Source organism: Apiospora marii, assembly GCF_038362585.1.
Source record: "Apiospora marii strain CBS 49790 chromosome Unknown utg000001l_segment0_segment0, whole genome shotgun sequence".
Classification (NCBI taxonomy): domain Eukaryota; kingdom Fungi; phylum Ascomycota; class Sordariomycetes; order Amphisphaeriales; family Apiosporaceae; genus Apiospora; species Apiospora marii.
In genome coordinates, this window is record NW_027117372.1 from 3,270,213 (window position 1) to 3,289,190 (window position 18,978).

General features: G+C 54.2%; 5 protein-coding genes across 5 annotated transcripts; 3 read left to right on the forward strand and 2 right to left on the reverse strand.

Annotated features, from left to right (window-relative positions):
• Window positions 1–1,046: 1,046 nt before the first annotated feature.
• On the reverse strand, window positions 1,047–4,176 carry PG985_001052 (uncharacterized protein; the record flags this gene model as incomplete). The annotated part of the gene is made up of 3 exons (XM_066820821.1): window positions 1,047–1,259; window positions 1,337–3,955; window positions 4,174–4,176. 3 exons carry the CDS (start codon window positions 4,174–4,176, stop codon window positions 1,047–1,049), a joined length of 2,835 nt encoding a protein of 944 aa, XP_066691700.1.
• Window positions 4,177–8,775: 4,599 nt separating this feature from the next.
• Window positions 8,776–11,064, forward strand: PG985_001053 (Six-hairpin glycosidase-like protein; the record flags this gene model as incomplete). Its single annotated transcript, XM_066820822.1, has 4 exons — window positions 8,776–9,635; window positions 9,703–9,742; window positions 9,803–9,873; window positions 9,936–11,064. The coding sequence occupies 4 exons, from the start codon at window positions 8,776–8,778 to the stop codon at window positions 11,062–11,064; spliced, it is 2,100 nt and encodes a 699-aa protein (XP_066691701.1).
• A 1,458-nt stretch (window positions 11,065–12,522) lies between these two features.
• Window positions 12,523–15,248, forward strand: PG985_001054 (uncharacterized protein; the record flags this gene model as incomplete). The annotated part of the gene is made up of 3 exons (XM_066820823.1): window positions 12,523–12,618; window positions 12,682–14,571; window positions 14,625–15,248. 3 exons carry the CDS (start codon window positions 12,523–12,525, stop codon window positions 15,246–15,248), a joined length of 2,610 nt encoding a protein of 869 aa, XP_066691702.1.
• A 195-nt stretch (window positions 15,249–15,443) lies between these two features.
• On the reverse strand, window positions 15,444–16,195 carry PG985_001055 (ESCRT-II complex- vps25 subunit; the record flags this gene model as incomplete). Its single annotated transcript, XM_066820824.1, has 2 exons — window positions 15,444–15,556; window positions 15,631–16,195. The coding sequence occupies 2 exons, from the start codon at window positions 16,193–16,195 to the stop codon at window positions 15,444–15,446; spliced, it is 678 nt and encodes a 225-aa protein (XP_066691703.1).
• Window positions 16,196–16,887: 692 nt separating this feature from the next.
• Window positions 16,888–18,078, forward strand: PG985_001056 (uncharacterized protein; the record flags this gene model as incomplete). Its single annotated transcript, XM_066820825.1, has 1 exon — window positions 16,888–18,078. One exon carries the CDS (start codon window positions 16,888–16,890, stop codon window positions 18,076–18,078), a length of 1,191 nt encoding a protein of 396 aa, XP_066691704.1.
• Window positions 18,079–18,978: the final 900 nt, after the last annotated feature.

Sequence of the window (18,978 nt, forward strand, 5' to 3'; positions counted from 1 at the left end):
GTAACGGCTGCTTCTATACATATAAGTAGTGCCTTGCTTTTACTTTCTACTACCAAGTTGAAAAAAAGAGTCGATTGTTTCATTTCGAATACAACCGAGAGGGAGGTAATATATAACCTAAAACTTTGTTTGTTTGTTCCGTCTGTTCGGGGAGGTTTTATCCTCGCAACATTTCTATAGTCTTTATTATCATACATTTATTTGATGAGAGAGGGGATTCCCTCCCCCCCCTTTTCGGCCCAAACATCCACATGTTTCCCTCCCTTTCCCTTATATCCCAACTCCTCCCTACTCGTTGATGCGGCAACGCCGTCCATGCATACGAGGGTTGTTGTGTCCTCCCCTGCGCCTCTTTCCAGCTCGCCTTCCCCCTTCGCCGACCTTGTGGCAACACAGAACCTGGTCCATCAAATACCTCTCCTTTCAGTACGTCGACGCTCTTCCGGCCCTGGAAAACTGAGAATGAGGGAAAGAGAGGTCAAAAGAAAAGACTGGCCTTGCTCAGAAACGATAGGTAGCGGCGTTTGCTGAGGGGCAAAAAGAAATCCCTCACTCCTCGCTGATGTGATGTGTGTGATGCTTCATTCCGTCGCGGCTAAAGAGAAAACAAAAAAACACCGAGTTCAAAAATCCCGTTGACGACGGAGTTCTATCCATTGGGGGTCAAAGTTCCGTCATCGAATAACTCCAAATATATGCAATATGGACGTAAAGGCATGAGGAGGAGCATGCTGCGATTTCCCCCCGTCAGGCCTGGCTCGTTCTTATCTGGGGATCTCCGCTAGGCGGGTCGGCTCGCACTCCTCGTTAGGAGCAGCGACGCTGCTGTCAGTAGCCAGGCTTGAGCGGGCGCGGATGTCGCTTTTCCTTCGGCCAGGAGAACTGTACAGGTCGTCTTCGTCGTGGACTCCATGGCGGCAGTTCGGCAGTGGAGGGTGGTTTCTCGACACAACGATGCGTACACGCCTGCCCACCCGAGTCCTCGCTCGACGGAGCCTGGCAGATGACTTGTGACGTCTTTCAGACAAGATGTAACGCACGCTGGACTACCACATGTCGTCATCTCGCCCATCCTGTTGTTGCTGGCGGTGGCGATCGTCGTTGCTATATCCTCGACGATGCTCGCCGCCGCCATTCCGATCCTTTGCACCACCGTGGTCATAATCGTAGATCTCAGCGTCTTCAGGATAGTCGCCAGAGTCGTGATGCCCGCCCCCACCGTCGTACTGTTGCTGGTCGTCTCCATACTCTGCATCAGACTGTATTTACACGTTAGTAAGTGACGATGCGAAGAAAATCTGGCATTGCAGATGCGTGTCTGCAAGAGCGGACTTACCCCTCTATGGTATTCAAAATTGTAGCGGTCCATGCTTTCCTGGGCCTGCTGTTGTTCCAAGTATTCCTGCTCTCGTTGCTCTTGCTCACGCCGCTTTCGCTCTTCCTCTTGAAGCCTCTTCTGTTGCGGTGACATGGGTACCTGGATCTGAGGATGCATTGCCTGGACTTTGGCGAGGTATGAATACATGAAATTGCTCAGGAGCACTTGGCTGTGCAGCGCGCGCCGCGGGTTGGCCAGCTTGATATGAGCCATGCGGTATATGGCTCGCTCCTCCAGGATCGGAAATCTTGTCCAATGGTAGTCAACATCAGCGACCATAGGCTTATAGGGTGCCGGCTCGGGAGATTGGGGTCGGGCATGCGCCTTCTTGCCACCCGAGTCCCGGTCACCCTTCTTCTTGCCGCCAAAGAAGTTGGCGAATAAGCCATCCTTCTCTTTCTTGGCGTCTCCCGATTTGCGGCTGCTCTCCTTTCTCCGCTCCTCCTCCAGCTTGGAGTCCGCGTTGTCTCGCTCGAGGAGCAGACTTTCCCTCCCCTTTTGTTTGACATTGTCGATTGACGTTTGCAATACATCCAGTCGTACATTGTCCTGTGCTTTCTCGACAATAGACTTCGTCTTGGACTTCTTAGTCTCCTCCTCCTCCTTCTTCTTCTTGTCCTTGTCGTCGCCACTCTTGAACCAGTTCCATCCTTTAGGCTTGCTGATCGATCCTCCCGATTCTTTCTTGCTCTTTTTCTCCGGTTTCTTTTCCTCTGCAGGCAGAGTCGGAATGAAAGTCAGGCTGTCAGTCCTGTCAGTCCGGCCAGAACTCATGCCTGGTAAAGGTGCGGGGTTCTGTGCAATATCATTGAGCGTCTGACTTGGGTTTCTCTGGTGTTCGCGCGCAGGTTGCTGGGATATAGATGTTTGGCGTTGCGGCTGGTGCTGGGGTTGTTGAGGAGCCTGTTGATACTGTTGTTGTGGCTGCTGCTGCTGCTGCTGCTGCTGCTGCTGCTGCTGTTGTTGCTGCTGCACCTGTTGCTGCTGCTGCATTTGCTGAGTGTAATTAGGCCTCCTGCTCGACCGGGCTGGCGGCTCATCAGGCACTTGCGTGGGGGGGATATTTGATTGTGATGATGATCGTGCAGGGAATGGCCTGGCGTGTTGGTCTGCAAACTGAGACTCCGCTGGTTCTTCTTCGATCACAGGTGTTTCGGCCATTTGCGGTACAGAAGATGACGACTGGGGGCGGTCATCTGAGGCACTGCGACCAAACTCCGCAGGTCTGGATGGTATGGGCTCCTGCTGTCCTTGGTAATCCTCGTACGCTTCGGCTGGCTGTTCGCGACTGAAAGGCTGTTGTCTACGTACAGACCGGTTCGGGCGCGAGAAGTTTTCGGCAAGGGGTTCGGACTGTACGCGGTTAAGCCCGTGTCCAGGCGGCGCCTCGATGGGCGAGTTGGTGAAGTCACTGTTGCTGAAGTCGCTACTGCCGCCTTCTTCTGACACCCGCGCTGCCATACGCTTGGAGAATGAAGGGCGAGATGCTCCATGCCGGTCTTTAAGACTGCCGCCCTTTCGGTATGTAGTTCGAGTCGATCGTCGAAGACCTGTGCCAGGAACAGCCGGCAAGATGGGCTTATCTTCCGAGGCACCGTCGCTGCTTCCATCACTCCCACGCGCCTCTTGGGTCAATCTCTGCACTGCCCTTGATGGGTCGTTTATCAGTTCATCCAAGCTCAACTCGGCTGCTGCCGGGTCACTAGTCGAGCTCTTTCTTTCCAGTCTCTCGGCGCCGTCTACATAGCCATCCGCGCCCCGGCCTCCTCGGTTATCTATCTGCCTGGAAAGCATGGATTTCTGCCGCCTGAGCCCACCCGAGTCACTCCTGTCCAGGCCGTCGGCCGAGAGCATCGAGTCGCCGGACCTTCTCTTGATAGATTGGACTCGTTTCTCCAAGAAGTTCTTGAATTCCGTGGGCGCTAATTCCGGGTGAACTCCCGCAGGAACCCACAAAAGTCGCGAGGGATCGGCTTCGTCGTCATCGCCCTGGGGTGCAACGTTCATCAGGGACATGTTCTGGAAGGGTAGCAGGTCAGGATCTTGGCTGTTGGAAACGTCCATGGACATGCGCCGCAGTGCTTGTAGGTTGCTGAGCTCCAACGCGATGTCGTTTGGGTTGTTCATAGTCCCGAGAGGAAACTGCGATCCTTCGTCCCGCATGTCACGTAGCGTTGGCGACAATGGCGACGACGGAGATTGAGAACCGCCCTCATGGTTACCGTTCCTTTGGCTGGGCCGACGGCCCGGAACAGTTTGCGATTTCTTGCCCTGGCTGCCATTCACACTCGGCGGGGAGGAATCCGGTATGCCGCCGGTTTTATCGGATATCGAGCGCACCAGCTTGAGTCGATGTTCCTCGGGAGAAGGAGGTTCGTGCCTCATGATCTGCTCGCCGCCATACGGCGAGGCAATAAAGCTCATAGGCCGGTCACCTTGGGAGTAATCATCGTCGTCGCCGTACAGAGTACCTATCGTTTCCGTGATGTGATGACTTGGGTCGGAGATGGACAGCTGGTTGGCATGGCCGCGACGACTCGAGAAGCTGCCGCCAGCGTCGCGAGGCCTGGAGGAGGTCTGCAAACGGGAACATAATGTCAGCAATCATAAAGCTAGCTATAGAATCGCGCAGTCTTGCCGCGCTAAACACCACCGGCATAAGAAGAGTGTCAGGAGGCTGGTTGGTAAGGACTTGAAACTCTCGCTCACTGCCAAGACCATATATGTGTGTAACGAACAGAGGAAGGAGATGGCAGCTTTGGGGTCACACGTAGTTACAACATCGTCGCACTCACCATCATCTAGTATTTGTAGTGAGGCCTCTGGTGAGGCCCGGCCCACGCTGTCTTCTCCCCTTATATCGTTGATCGGCGGCACGAGGCACAGAATCGACGGGCCCGCACAACTATCATGAGGGTCGCAAGTGGCCGTGGACGGCACAGATCGGCGGGTTGTATGCGATGTTCAGTCTGCTGGACTGTACTGGGACTCTGGGAACGGCGTGTGTGTTGTTGTGCGAAGGTAGATACAATGGAAGAAACGGGTCGGGGTTGACAGCGGGCGGGCGGCAGGGCAGGGATCCAAAGAAAGCCGTAGCGCTAAGTCAACAAGCGGTTTCGCGTGAGCCCGAGAATATTCCCAGAACGCTTTTCCTCCGACAGGGCCGACCGTGGCAGTAGCGGTAAAAGGGGGTAGCCTCGTCGCAGGAGGGAGAGGGCGAGTCGCCAGGAGTGGTCAGTTTCGAAAACCCAAGCGTGCCAGTGTTTGCAGGGCTGTGGTATGGATGGCGGTGATGGTGCCGTATGGGACCAGGCAGGTTGGTAGATTGTGGAATCGTCTCTTGTTCCCCCCCTTGTCGCTGGATCGGACTATGGCCTGGGGTGGTGCTGTTTTTGGCTGTTCAGTTTCAGCTCAAAGTCGTCGATCGTCTGGTGATGCGAACCGGCTCAGAGGTACGGATGAACGAAAGGAAGATCGATTTGATGGAACGGGATTGAATGGATAAACTTGAGCAACAAAAACGGTGGTGGACAGACAGCCAGACAGTCGTAGCGGCGGTTAGGCACAAGTTGCAGCCGTACAGGCCGAAGCATTCATTATTAGCTGCCTACAGTAAGTACTCACATCAATACATACAGTAATTCGCAGTAGCTAGGTATGTGCAGCTAACCTAATACACACGTGCATCTGCTAACTAACAGGCAATGCATCCCAAGTACATGCTCAACATTACTTACACACAGCGAATGGGGTTCTGTAGCTTTCGTCCACTCATTCACTCTTCGGTTTTAGCCTAGCTTACTTACCTCAGTGCAGTGAGGCCTCTAAGGGCGATCCATGTACGGGATTGGATTATGCCTAGGCAAATCTGTATGTGACTTTAGTTTAATCCGTCCGCCTGTCTGACCTTCAATGCCTGTCTGACCTTCAATCAATTGATTGGATCGCTTTGGCGTTTGTTCCTTGAGGGGGTTACTGGTACTAGCCTAGCTGGACCCTCCGGCCCTAGCGGTACAGCGCAGCACGGCTGGACTGGGCCTCCATGCCCTCTTGCTCAGTTAATCCATGCTACCAATCAATTGGTGGGTGGGTATATTCATGCTGTCTTCAACGTGCTGTAGCATCGCCAGTCGCCTTGACCAGCCTGCTCTGCTGCTGCTAGGTACCTTGTGGACAGGTGAACAGACCTACATCTGAACCGAAGGTTAAGAAGACTCGATTCGGGTTCTGTCCAATTTTATTTAGCGCCGGCGCGGGACAAGCGACAGTCTTGAAGAGCAAATCAAAGTCTGCCTGCCGGGAGATCCATCCAGCTTTTTGTTGTTTCGTGATGTGATGTTCACAGCTAAGCAATACCTAGAATTATGGCTCCCCGATCTCACCCCTGGGATCGTCACGTGTGGTCATGTCGGGTTTGATTTTCCCAGTGTTCCCAGTGTTTGCACCCACCGTATGTAGTCGGGGCCACGGATCGGATGCACAGCTTTGTTCGAAGGGCTGGAGAGGGAAATGCATCAAGTCCAGATTTGGCATCGAGAGCCCCGCTTGCATCAGGCAAGTGAGATCGGATGTGTGGCTTGTCCCTTTCGCATTCATGGGATGTGATGGCATCGCCGAAAAGAGCTGGCTTCATGGCTGTCAAACATGGGCCCAATCGGGATACCATCATGGTGCATCATTCTGCATGATCAAGACCCAGGTTCCCATAACTTTGGGTCTTCTCGTCATCGGAGAGAAACAGCATGCGGCAGCGCAATCGAGAGGGAGAGGGGGAGAAGGGGGGAGAGCAAGAGACCCTTGCTTCCACTTACTTGCAGTCGCATCTGGCAGCGATAGTCAGGTCCCAGCACATGCAACTATTACATCCTGCAAGACAAAGGGGATCGAACACACACATTGATTGAACCAACCTAACCGAGCAACATAGCAGTGAGACGGCCTGTACAGACTAACAACTCCGGGGTTCTCTCTACCTACATATTCTCTATTGCACATCCACAAATTTCCTGGGCATCCTGGGCATCCTGGCATCGTCGCATCCCTATCCAAACAGGTCACCATATGCATGTATACGATCCCATCCCCTGTCACAATTGCCAAAAATAAAACAAAAATTGGGCTTCTCTTTGTTTGCGCCAGTATATACCTTTCTCCAACATGTCGCGATCTCGTTCTGCGAGTGATCCAAGCAAACCACCGCGCCATGTCTCTGATGCTGTTGCAACCAGGTAAATCATATGACCTGGACCGGTGCTTTGCCGCGATTTGTAAGACATGACAATTTGACTTCCGATATATTTTGACGTTGGAACCGATAGTGGGCCGTGGTGATCTTAGGTTTCCGTCGCGGGCCACCTCGACTGTCAAATGCTATTGAACCATATATCGTCTTTATATATCAGCATCGCACATGTGCACTGTTTGCCTAGATAGACACATCTCCTGGGCAGGCTACCGTCCGCACTCCGGACGTTGTACTACAGCCAACAACAAACACGTATACTCGTCGTGTCTTCGTCATCTGCTCTGAAGACCATGTTTTACAGCTTCTTTCGTGGTTGGCAAGCGAAGTGGTCCATCGCATGGCACATTACAGCACCGTGGCAGGTGCTTGCATATGACTGCCTGTGAGAACTCCCCCTTGTACAGTTAAATCTGGAAATCCCGCATATTCCTTCCTCGACCCGGATCGGAGGAGATTGTCGGCAGCTCACGTGCTCTGATGATACGCTGTTTCCCCGCCCCGAGCCTTGTTCCAGTGAAGATAAAGTTGGGGAAAAAAGCACACAACCAACTCTTCCTCAGCGAGCCAGAATCCGCGAGGGCCGACCTTTCTCACCCCCGTCTTGCATATGTTACACTGCGGCCACCAAGTCGGTCTTGTGAAATGACGACATGCATGTAGTGGTAGTCCCTTCTATCACGCTTGGGGCTTTACCTCGCCTTGGCAGTCCCCCCTCGGCGGTCAGAGCCATCACGTCGCGTGCCTGTCCAACGTTGGCGCCACCATCGGTGCGCTGAGCCTATTAGAACCTACCCGCTTACACGCTTACATGTAATCTCTAGCTTAGGTGAGAACTACTTTTTTCTTGCAAGCATGACTGTGTTGCGGCAATTGCAGATGCGCGCTAACTCTGCGTTACCGGTCATGCAGATCCTCCCCCTGGCCAGTAGTACGCTTGTACAACCTCCGAACCTGAGAGAACCCAAGCACCAAGGCCAGGTCACAGCTGGGATGTTGCTGTGAGTCCCATGATCCGACGAAAGAGAAGGGAGGAACGCCCCCTCGACAATGTTTGGGTTACGCCGACGGGTCATGTCAAGCCAAGCGGTATACACCTGCCGGATAGGGGAGGTATGGGGAGGCCAAGCTTGACTTCGTGACCGCCGTTGGCAATGGCTTCTGCGGGGGGGACGACTCGTGCCGGCTTTAGGTCCGCGCTAATGGGCGGTCCCCGTACGCCGGGATGCTTATGCTTTTTGTTGTTATTCCCCTATTTTCCATCCAATTTTCCGCCGAGATCTGGCGAATCTATGTCCCGATTGCCTGACGTAAAACTCGTTAGAACGGCGGCCAAGCGGCGTGTCAGTCCATGTCGACTGGTCCAGTCACCAATCTACTTTCTCTTTAGTCTGACCACGTCCCTGTTTCCTCGTGCCGCAATGTCGCGAACCTCGAGAGCCGCAGATCCGGCCGTAGTAGCCTGAACATGTTGTTGTTGTCGTTCATGCATTCATCGACCTGGCCGCCTCCCACGGCCTCCCGGAGTATCCTCACCCACTGACATGCAGTAGCGTGGCTCCGACGATAAGTCCCATACGAGGTCTTTTCAGGTAGCATCGTATCGTCGACATGACGAGCATTTTTCTAGCATCCCCTGCAGGAATAAGGCGGTCGGTCGATTGCATCGGAACCGTATAGACCGAGTAACCGTTCGCGTGTGGCCACCCCGCCACAAGATTGCCATCCCTTTCGTCTTGGCTTCGAGACATCCCCCGGGGGTACGGCAAACCGGGACGAGCCTCAGAATATCGGTGTGATTCACCACGCGCCCATCTACAGGAACCATATGCCCAGGCCACGCCGATTGCGGTTTTGAGACAAGGGGGTCAAGCTGTGTTTGATTGGGGGTGTGAGATGGCAGTCGGGTGGATATATCCCTCGCCGTCACCAGATACATCGCTTGCAAGAGGGTGCCTCTGTGCCGCAAAATGATGCAGTGCCAGTGATGCCCACAGTACCTCCACAACAACATGGCAAAAGCAATTCTCTATTAATAACGTATAAAAGCTATGAGACATTCAACCCCCGGCGTTTCGTTTTCCAGTCCATCTCCCCCGCGGAACATCCTTGTTTAGTTGTGTGTTTTGCTTTCTGGTCGACTTGGCTACCCATCATGGCGCGTCATCCTCTGCCCTCTGCCGCCGTCTTCCTCTCGTGGTTGCTCGTCGCCGGTGCACAGCCAGGCTATGCCCAGACATGCTGGAGGGATACTCAATGCAGCAGTATCTCGACGGCCGCCTTTCCTGGTTCCTGGGAGTCCAACATGTTCGCGCCCACGTCGCGTACTGTCGTTCCTTCCCTCCTCCTTGGCACCGATGGTAAACAGATCAGCACCTACCCGTCTCAGGCGACGTTGGACAAGGAGAAGAAGGCCGTTGTCTTTGACTTTGGCTATGAAGTCGGAGGGGTTGCTACCGTCGACTACACGGTCTCGTCCACGGCGGACGGTGGTACCATTGGCCTGGCCTTCAGCGAGGCCAAGAACTGGATAGGGCCAAAATCGGATTCCTCCACGGGTGAATATCAGAATCCAGATATCGCCATATATGCCGGCGATAAGGGAACTGGGGACTTTTCTTATGTGATGCCTGACGAGAACCTTCGAGGTGGCTTCAGATACATGACCATCTTCACAACCAAGGACATGGAGGTCAAGATCCATAATGTGTCTGTAGAAATCGCCTTCCAACCGACTTGGAACAACCTGCGGGCCTATCAAGGATACTTCCACAGCAGTGACGATCTCCTCAACAAGATCTGGTACAGCGGTGCCTACACGTTGCAGACAAACTCGATTCACCCTGCAACTGGCCGAGCATGGCCGGCGCCAACCGACGGATCCTGGCTTGAGAATGGCCTGCTCGGTCCCGGGAGCACCATTCTTACAGATGGCGCAAAGAGAGACCGGACTGTCTGGCCCGGTGACATGGGTGTTGCAGTTCCAGCGGCTTTCTACAGCACCGGCGATATTGAGTATGTTGTTCACCACGGAAGATTGCTTTTCCATCCGTCCACCCGTCCATTCGCTAATAACTTCCAGGAGCACCAAGAATGCGCTGCAGTCTCTGTATGAGTTACAGGTTGGTGCAACTCGCCGAGACGGGTCACCACGTGGGCAGCGTCACTAACAGTTCTGGCAGAATACGTCTACGGGACAGTTGCCTTTCTCGGGAAAGCCTCTTCACGCAACAGGCAGTACAACGTACCACCTGTAAGGCAACATAACATGCCCCTACCATGCGCTTGTGTACCCATACTAAAATCCTTCCGCAGATGGACCATGCTCGGGACCTACAACTACGCCTTCTTCTCGGATGACACCGAATTTGTCAAGGCGCATTGGGACGGTTACAAGGCAGCCACGAAATGGGCACAGGGCCAGGTCGATAGCTCCGGTCTTCTGAAATCCAATTCGGTGGACGCCGATTGGGGTCGCTTTTGGGCCGATGGAACTCTCACTTCCATCCAAGCTCTCTTTTACCGCACTTTAGTTACCGGTGCCACTCTGGCCGAATGGGTCGGCGATTCAAGCGGGATTGGAGATGGCTGGTTGAAGCAAGCCAACGATATCAAATCCCGGACATCCGAGAGGAACTGGGACTCGGGTGTCGGCGCCTTCTTTGACTCGGCCGACCGTAAGAACATTCACCCCCAGGACGGAAACTCCCTAGCCGTCCTCTTCGGCATTGTCAACGCCTCCTCGGATGAAGCGAGTGGGATCTCGTCCTACCTGAAAAAGAACTGGACCCCCATCGGCGCCGAGTGCGAGGAGCTGCCCGGCGAGATCTCGCCCTTCATCTCGTCCTTTGAGATCCAGGCGCACCTGCTCGTCGGCCAGACGCAGCGCGCCCTCGACCTGATGCGCACCAGCTGGGGCTGGTACTTGAACAACCCGCTCGGCACCCAGAGCACCATGATCGAGGGGTACCTGACCAACGGCACGTTCGGCTATAGGTGGAATGCGGGCTATCAAAACGACTTCTCCTACACGTCGCACGCGCACGGTTGGGCCACGGGTCCCGTTACGGCGCTGACCGAGCACATCCTGGGCCTCAGCGTCACTGGCCGCGGCGGCTCCAACTGGCGCCTGGCGCCCCAGCTCGGCGACCTCTCGCACGCCGAGGGAGGCTTCATGACCAAGCGCGGCCGCTACTCCGCCTCATGGACCCGCGGGGACGGCGGCGCCGTTAAGGTCGAGTACGCCGTCCCCGAGGGCACCCAGGGCGAGGTCAGCTTGCCGCTCGGCGCCGACATCGACCCCGCCAAGGTCACGGTCAATGGGAAACCGCTAGGGGGGAGCAAGAGGGATGCTGCCTGGCGCATTCAGGAGGCGCCTGGCGGGAGGCGTGTTTTGACCATGCGCAGCCCGGGTGGAAACCATACTATTTCCGTGCGTGGATGATAGGCTTTCTCATTTGTTTTTGCTTTTTCTATTCGGATTGGTTTGCGTGGCGGTTGGCATTAAAGCCCGGTTTGTGTGTATGGCTATACACCAATGATTATTGGGGACATGATAATTTCTGTGGACAGGCGAGATACCCAGGCTCGAGGATGGTTTTTGCGTAGATCAGCTGGATCCTTACGAGGTTTATACCACATTCGGAGATTAGGGAGGAATTCGTCATTATTAGCGATTAGGAATGTCATTATGTTGCCCTACCGTCCCTGAGACATCATGACGAAATTGCGACTCGTTTTCTTCAGTACATTGGGCAGTAGGGTGGTAATATACTGGATAGACTGTTAAAGGTAACAACGGCCCAGAAACACTGTTATCAATACTGAACTTGCAAATGCTACCAACTTTCACTGGGATGTCTACTTTCATGTGTTAAAAAGGGTTGCCTTACGGTTACGATTTGAATATTAAACGGGTATTGGTAATGTATTGACTTGTATAATGTAGCCGTCTGAGTAGCCTAGAGTCTTATTACTGGCCCAGGACTCCTGCTCATCTGCGACGCTGTGAAGGGCTTGGATCACAACATTCTTCAAGTTTGACGCGCAGACATGTCGGCTTTGATAACAAACATGGCTCTTTCGCAGGTCATTTATCCCAGGATTGAGTCATATCCCGTGCAACCATGAGACGGGACGTCATTGCGGCAGACCAACCAATGATATCTCATCCTTAGTGTCGTAGGTCTTTCATTGTTGGTCAGGACTCAGCAGCAAGAGGCATCCATCTGTCCTTCATCGGTCTAGTCCTTCGATGGAGCTCTTTGATGTTCAGTCGAGTCATACATAAGGCCTCCATGCGAGGTATGCGGCGACCGAGCCCCGTATCTGCCTGAATAGATGGCCAGGACATTATGGCTCAATTGAAACGACGCCTGCTGGTGCTGGTACTACTATTGCATATATCACACAGCAGTGGGGCTCTCAGGATAGTAGGCTAATGTCATGCATCGAAGCGGGGTCATGATAGGCAGCTAAGGGGGCTCTAGAACTTCTTCTAGGGGAGACGTCACCTGCAGGCACGTGAATGGGCGACAGAAGTGCGCTAATGGGCGCGTCGCGGTTGCCTTCGTATTCCCTGTTAAGGGTAAAGTGCCTCCGTAATCGCGTCTTTTCTTTGCTAATGTTGCCAGCTCCTCCCCCCGGCTCATCAACCCAATCCGTAATTAAACATTTGGACCTCTAGTCCATTTGCCTGCAACACTTGCCTGGTGTTTTCCTGCTCGGTGGCTATTGCAATATTACTACAGCACAACCACAACTGGCCCAATCGCATCGTATGTCGCCACGGCTATTCCTTCGTTATACACCAACACCAACCTTCGCCCGCCCCTCCAGATTGCACGTGCAAAGGAAATAAACCGGCATTGGTCGAGTTGGCCTTGTCTTTACTGCGTTCAACATGGCCGACCAGGACGGGGAACCCCCCAAGCTGTTTGATCTCTGCGTCTTCACCTTTGTCCAAAGTAAAGAGCTCAGCGAAACTGTCATCCAAGAGGTAAATACCCACGCGTAACTTTCGCGTCGCTAGGAAGCCCGCCGACTGACATCGTCAACGCAGTTGTCCCAAAATCTAGCCAAGTATGGCGCCGAAGTCATACAACCCAAGCGCGACGGCTCGCTTCCCCTGGCTGCTGCGACGCATATCGTGTCCAACACAATCGACTTCCCCCAATATACGGAGGCCACCTCGATGATGATACCTGTCGTCAAATCCAACTGGATCCAGGCCTCATTGGCCAAGAACAAACAGGCGCAATTACGGCCTTACTCCCCCGATCCCAGAATGATTTTCTCGGACGTCGTGCTTTCTTGCGCCGACATTCCCGAATCCGACAAGGAGTCCATCATCGGTGCCACCATGGCCATGGGCGGTACAGAATCCAACAACCTGACTAAGATTGTTACGCACATTTGCGCCCTATCTACGGATCACCCAAAGTGTCAAATGGCACTGCAGAAAAACCTCAAGTGCAAGATTGTTCTGCCTCATTGGTTCGATGATTGCTTTAAACTCGGAAAAAGAATCGATCCTGCTCCTTACCTCCTACCCGACCCTGAAATTCTGCGCGCACACCCTGGAGGCAACATTCCGATTCCTTCCAGCCAGCACCTTCAAGGTGCGACCTCTGCGAGGCCGGACTTCATCCCGACACCAGTTGATTCAGAGGCAGAGTCGCGCCCCAAGCTCACCATTTTTCAAGAGAAAAAGGTCATGCTCTCGTCAGATCTCAGTATCAGCGCTCGCTTGAAGGATATTGTCAAAGAGCTCATCAGCGATGGTGGGGGCCAACTGACAGACTATGTTGAGGACTGTGATTGGTTCATATGTCATTACCGAGATGGAGACAACTACGTTCGAGCAGCACACGCCAGTAAACCGATTGGTAACCTGTCTTGGCTCTATCATCTCATAACCCACAACGCATGGACGACTCCAACCCATCGTCTTCTTCATTACCCTATCCCCAGGCATGGCATTCCCGGGTTTCAGGACATGAGGATTGCCGTGTCCAATTATGGAGGCGAAGCGCGTATCTATCTTGAGAATCTCATCACCGCGTCGGGCGCAACTTACACAAAGACGATGAAGGCCGATAACACTCATCTGATCACTGCGCGAGCTAACAGTGAAAAGTGCGACGCTGCACGTGATTGGAACATTTCAATGGCCAACCACCTTTGGATCGAAGAAAGTTACGCCAAGTGTGAGATGCAGAGCCTCACGGTTAGCAAGTACACTCATTTCCCCCAACGCACCAATCTCGGCGAGGTCATTGGCCAGACGATGTTCGACGTGGACAAGCTGCAGGCTCTGTATTACCCAGGTGGCAGGCCCAAGAAGCCTGCGTCTGCTTCTAAGCGCAAGCGGAAAACTCTGGAAGGAGCTGAGGAGGACGCGGATGCCGACAGTTCCGCCAACGCTGCAAGCCGGCACACTCGCAAAGATTTCGACGTCATGCAGGACGATGACGCGGAGGCTGCAGACTATGCAGTCGAGGAATCTGGCGGCCCGCGGCCAGCCAAGAGGCGAGCTACAAGCTTTGCTACGCCTGCCCGCGAACAACGCCATGTACGTACCGGAAAAGAGAACGAAACACCGTCCACAGTCTCCTCGTCAAGCCGCAGTGCCAAGGAAAAGGCTCGCAGCAGATTATCCGGCCTGGTTGACGATATTGCATTGTACGAGAAGGAGAAGAAACGTATACCAAAGGACGGCCAGCCTTGGGGTGGCAAGCGAGCGGCGGATTTGATTGAGAAGAAGCATTTGAATCGTCGAAGTGTCTCTAGTCCTGCACCGCCTTCGGATGATCACGACGACGAGGCTGCACCTGTCGCGAAGCGCCCGGCAAAGAAAACCAAACCAACCCTGAAGCAAATCGAAGCAAGGGTGATCCTTACGGGATTCAAGAGATGGGTCAACGACAAACACAAGGAAGACGCGGATCGCGTGAGTATGGCCGGACCCATCCAATGTGGACTTGTACTGATGTATTTGCACAGCGAAAATTACGCGAAATGGGCATATCTGTTGTGAGCGATGGAAACGTATGTGACTATCTGGTTGCCCCTCAACTGGTGCGGACTGTCAAGTTTCTCCGCAACCTGTCCAGGGGCGCCACCGTAGTGTCGTCGAGCTGGATCGAGACATGCCTGGATACTGGTGAAGTGCCACCGCCGACCGACTACCTCCTCAAAGATAAGGAGAATGAGCAGAAGATGGGTCTCAAGCTGCAGACTTCGGTGGCGAGAGCCGCCGCGAATAAGGGCAGGCTTCTCCGGGGTCTTCCCATCTATTGCACAGCCTCGATTAAGAACGGGACCGAAAGCTACAAAGTTATCGCCGAAGCCAACGGGGCCCAGTTCTTGGTATACGGGCCTCGAAGCGGATCCACCATCAAGCCCACCGACCCTGACGAAGACCCCGAGGGCCCAGACCCCGTCTATCTGCTGAGCACGGCCAACCCCGAGGAGAAGAAGTTGTGGAAGAAGTTCGAAGATATGGCCCGACAAGGCAATATGGAGCCCAGAGTGGTGGCCTCGGATTGGCTGTTGGATGTTGTCATGAGGCAAGAGCTCACCTTCGACACGAAATATCTTGTCACGAACTTCTTCAACAGCGCCTAGACCCTAAGCACCATGATATCCAATACCCGAGTAATTTCATGAGCATGGAGTATGGCAATGGGGGAGGGGGGACTGTCTGCTTCGGCGCAATTTGTGTCGAACTTGCCTGGGTGTCACGCTTTTATGTAGCATAATATGCATAGCCTTGTACACATGAATCACGAAGAGACGTATTTACGGCAACTTGAGATGCTATCAGAAGAATTTCACACCTTGCGAATCTTCTTGTCCGAAAATTTGTGCCTTGCCGCGCTTGACAAGCACTTGGAGCGCTTTTTGCAGCAAGTCAGGGTCCAGACCATGGAACGCTGTGGCGTGTTAGTCGTCCCAGTCCGCCGCAACCAGGTCTTGGGTAAAGATAAGAAATGGTCAGATCACTTACTGCTGCTTCGTGTATCCTCGCCTTGGGTCAACTCGTAGAGGGTTAGGACGGTGCCCTTCTGGGCCGTCTCGTCGACCCAGCTCTCGAGCTCCTTGGCCCACTCCTCGGGCGTCTTCCAGTAGATCCAGGCGACATCGCCTCCTCCACCACCATCGCCGCCGCCGCCGCCGCCGCCTCCGACGAACTCGGCGCGCCCTTCCTTGCGCATGAAGTCGAGGACCTCGCGGGCGTCGGCGGTGCTGAGGCGCCGGTTCAGCCTCCGGTTGTGGAACAGGTCCTCGGCGTTGGCCTCAGCGCCATTGTTGTTGTTGTTGTTGTTATTGCTGTTGCTACTGTCGCTGTTGCTGTTGCTCGCCGCCGTGGCCGAGAGCGACAGCTTGTACAGCCGGTGGTGGGCGCAGTAGGCCAGGATCAGCGAGGACCACTTCTCGAGCTGCGCGCGGCGCGTGTTGACGTTGGTCTGCCGCGTGAAGAAGGGCGGGAAGTGGTACTCGCGCGGGAAGTCGAACGTGCTGTTGCTGCTGCCGGCGAGGGCGGTGGCGCTGGTCGTTGCGGGAGTTGTCATGTTTGCTTTGCTTCGGTTGGGGCGCGCTCGAGGAAGCGGGGGGCGGATGGCGTGCTCTTTTTGTTGCTGTTGCTGTCTCGTTCAATCACGGCTTTATTTACGCAGGGGATGGCTGGTCGGGAGTTCTAGGTCTCAAAGCGTCGATCTGGTGTTTTGCGATTCGTGAGTATAAGTGTATCATTTGATGTAATATGTTAATCGATTGATCAACCAGGCAGCCTCGGACATGCAGCTTGAGTAATAGTGGCGGGGGGTGGGGTACAGGGTAGCTCAGACGGTACAGGGTAGGTAGGTAGGTACTTTTTTTGTCGCTGAAAACGACCAAGTGCGCCCGGAGCTACCCTGGAAGAAGTCCGTCTGATTATCAGGGGCTGGAGGCGTCCATCTTTGAAATTTCGTGACATCTCGCAAACATTCAAATAATAGATCTGGTCATAACGGTTTCTTTTCCAATCGTATATAGACCAGAAATTCAGAACAGGCTCAATATTCTTCATCTTTGAAGCGTGGAGGCGTTCTGATCCAAGGGATACGCGACATCCCAAGGCCCTGAAACCCTGCAAGCCGCCACAGGCCCTTCGTTCCTGTGGGAATCAAGCCCTGTGCACCTTCCAAAGCTTGGTTGGGTCCTGCTCCTACTTGATCGTGGAATCCACATGCCTTCCAATCTGGGGCCCATCATCCAGCCCAACATGAGATCCGAGTTCACCAGACGTATCTTCAACGACAAGTATGGCCACTCTTGCCCGGACAGGCCCGAGACTGCCTTCTCGGCCTTCCCTCGTCTGCCTCCCGAGATCCGGGTCAAGATATTCCAGAGCTTCCTAGAGCGTCACCGCATTATTCAGGTCCGCCTGAGCCTCTCATCGCCCAATGGCGGAAGTGGAGAGACGGGGGATGAAACTCCTCCGTACACCACCCACAACGACTTGGGCAACATAGTCAGTGGTGACACCTACCGCATCTGCGCTTCCAAGTACCTCGCCCCATCGGATCTATTCTTTGTGAATCATGAGGCGAGAGAGGTCGCCCGCCGGTTCTATCGCGTCAAGGTTCCCTGCTATCTCTATCCCACGCAGGGCTCGATATTCCCTTTCCCCAAGCCGGACACCACGTTCCTCTACAACCCGGAATTCGACATCCTGCACATACAGTATTTCTCCACCCTCCAGCTGCTGGTGGACTTCGTGCACGATGTCAAGGCACATGACTGCAAGGGCGTCGGCATTGTGAATCTGGCCTTGCACATCGACTGGGACAACTACACCGAGGAGGTGATCCGCGGACCCGGGAAGACAGCCTTTGCAGAGACGCTCGAGAGCCTGGCATCTTTGTGGTTCGAGTTGACCGTGTACGCCGGAGCCCGCGTGAACCAAGTGCCAGGAGAGCCCAGCCCAACCCCGGACTTCTACTACAACCGCTCAATTCCCCTCTATTCGGGAAGCAAGTCGTTCGACCGGCTGGCCCAAGACCCGCGGGACATCGACCCGGATCTGAAGCAGATCTGCCGAGGTCGGATTGACTCGGGGTACCACAAGTCCTACTGGGAGTCCCTGGTCAAATCCTTTGGTGTCCAGAGGACTACGCCCGTCGACATCCGCCTCATGGTCGGCGGCAGCATGTCGAAGCAGAACTTCGAAGTGGTAGATCGGAGGTCCCTCTGGAAACTTCTGAGCGAGCCGTGGCGTTGGAGCGGGCATCGCAAGCAACCCGCGGTTACCACGGTTGAGGATAGGGGTATCGACACGGTTGCTGGCTGGTGGCTCTTCCCCACAGAAGCCATACCCGAGGCCGGGCACGAGGCCAGTGGTCGCGGTATTGATGGTTCCGTGATTGATGTTTCTGCCCATCGACCTGAACTCTGCATAGTCGACCTGCCTTGACGATGATATCGGTATCGATGTCTATGATACGAAACCAAAGACTTGTCTTGGCAAACAACTAGGCGTTATTCGGCGTGGTTTTCTGACAGGACGGGAGCTTTCCCGCCACCAATTGTCAAAGTTGATGTATATTGAAGTATACTGTACAATACGAGGCCGGCATTCTTGGTCTTGGGCACGATGGGTTGAGCAGTGATAATACTGCTCCGCCAGGACTTCGCCTGGCGTATGCGGTGCAATAGCCATTCTCAAATGCTTCTGTACGGCAGATGCTTCGTCTACAGCCTCACAGCTAAGGCCCGAAAGATACCAGCAACCAGGTCTTATGGCTGCCTTCTGGGCAGGCTTCTATCGTGTCGGGAAGCCGGCTCGAAAGAGCCAAGTCCAGATCGCAAATCTGCTAGGAGAGCATGTCCATTATGTTACGGGGAGATCTGCAAATGTACTGCACAATTTGTACTTTATTTCCCCAACACTTGGGTCCGAAGACCACTCTACTCGGCTATCTCAGCCAGCAAGGGGATCACAGATTTGGACACGCAGCCTACGTTGAGACGTGTTGGGGTCCCGGCATAGTTCGCACTGCGATCATCAGCGCGACGCTTCGAGTTAGCATGAGCGAGTTCTCTTGGTGGTTCATGTACCCTTGCGGCACCCTGCGCTCTGAATTTGGCCTTGTATTAATAGAAGGCTGGGGCGCTATGCTGAGCCGGCGTGAAAGAGAGGGGCTGCTCCGGTGCTCTCCGCCGCCGGCCAGGTGATCTCGGGCCTGAAGGATTCAAACCTACACACATATAGAACTGCGATCTCATTCTCATGGTGTATACTACTCCTGCCTTAACTTTGGACCTAATGGGGCGTTTCGGTTTGCATTCAATACTCTCGGGATGCTACCTTACT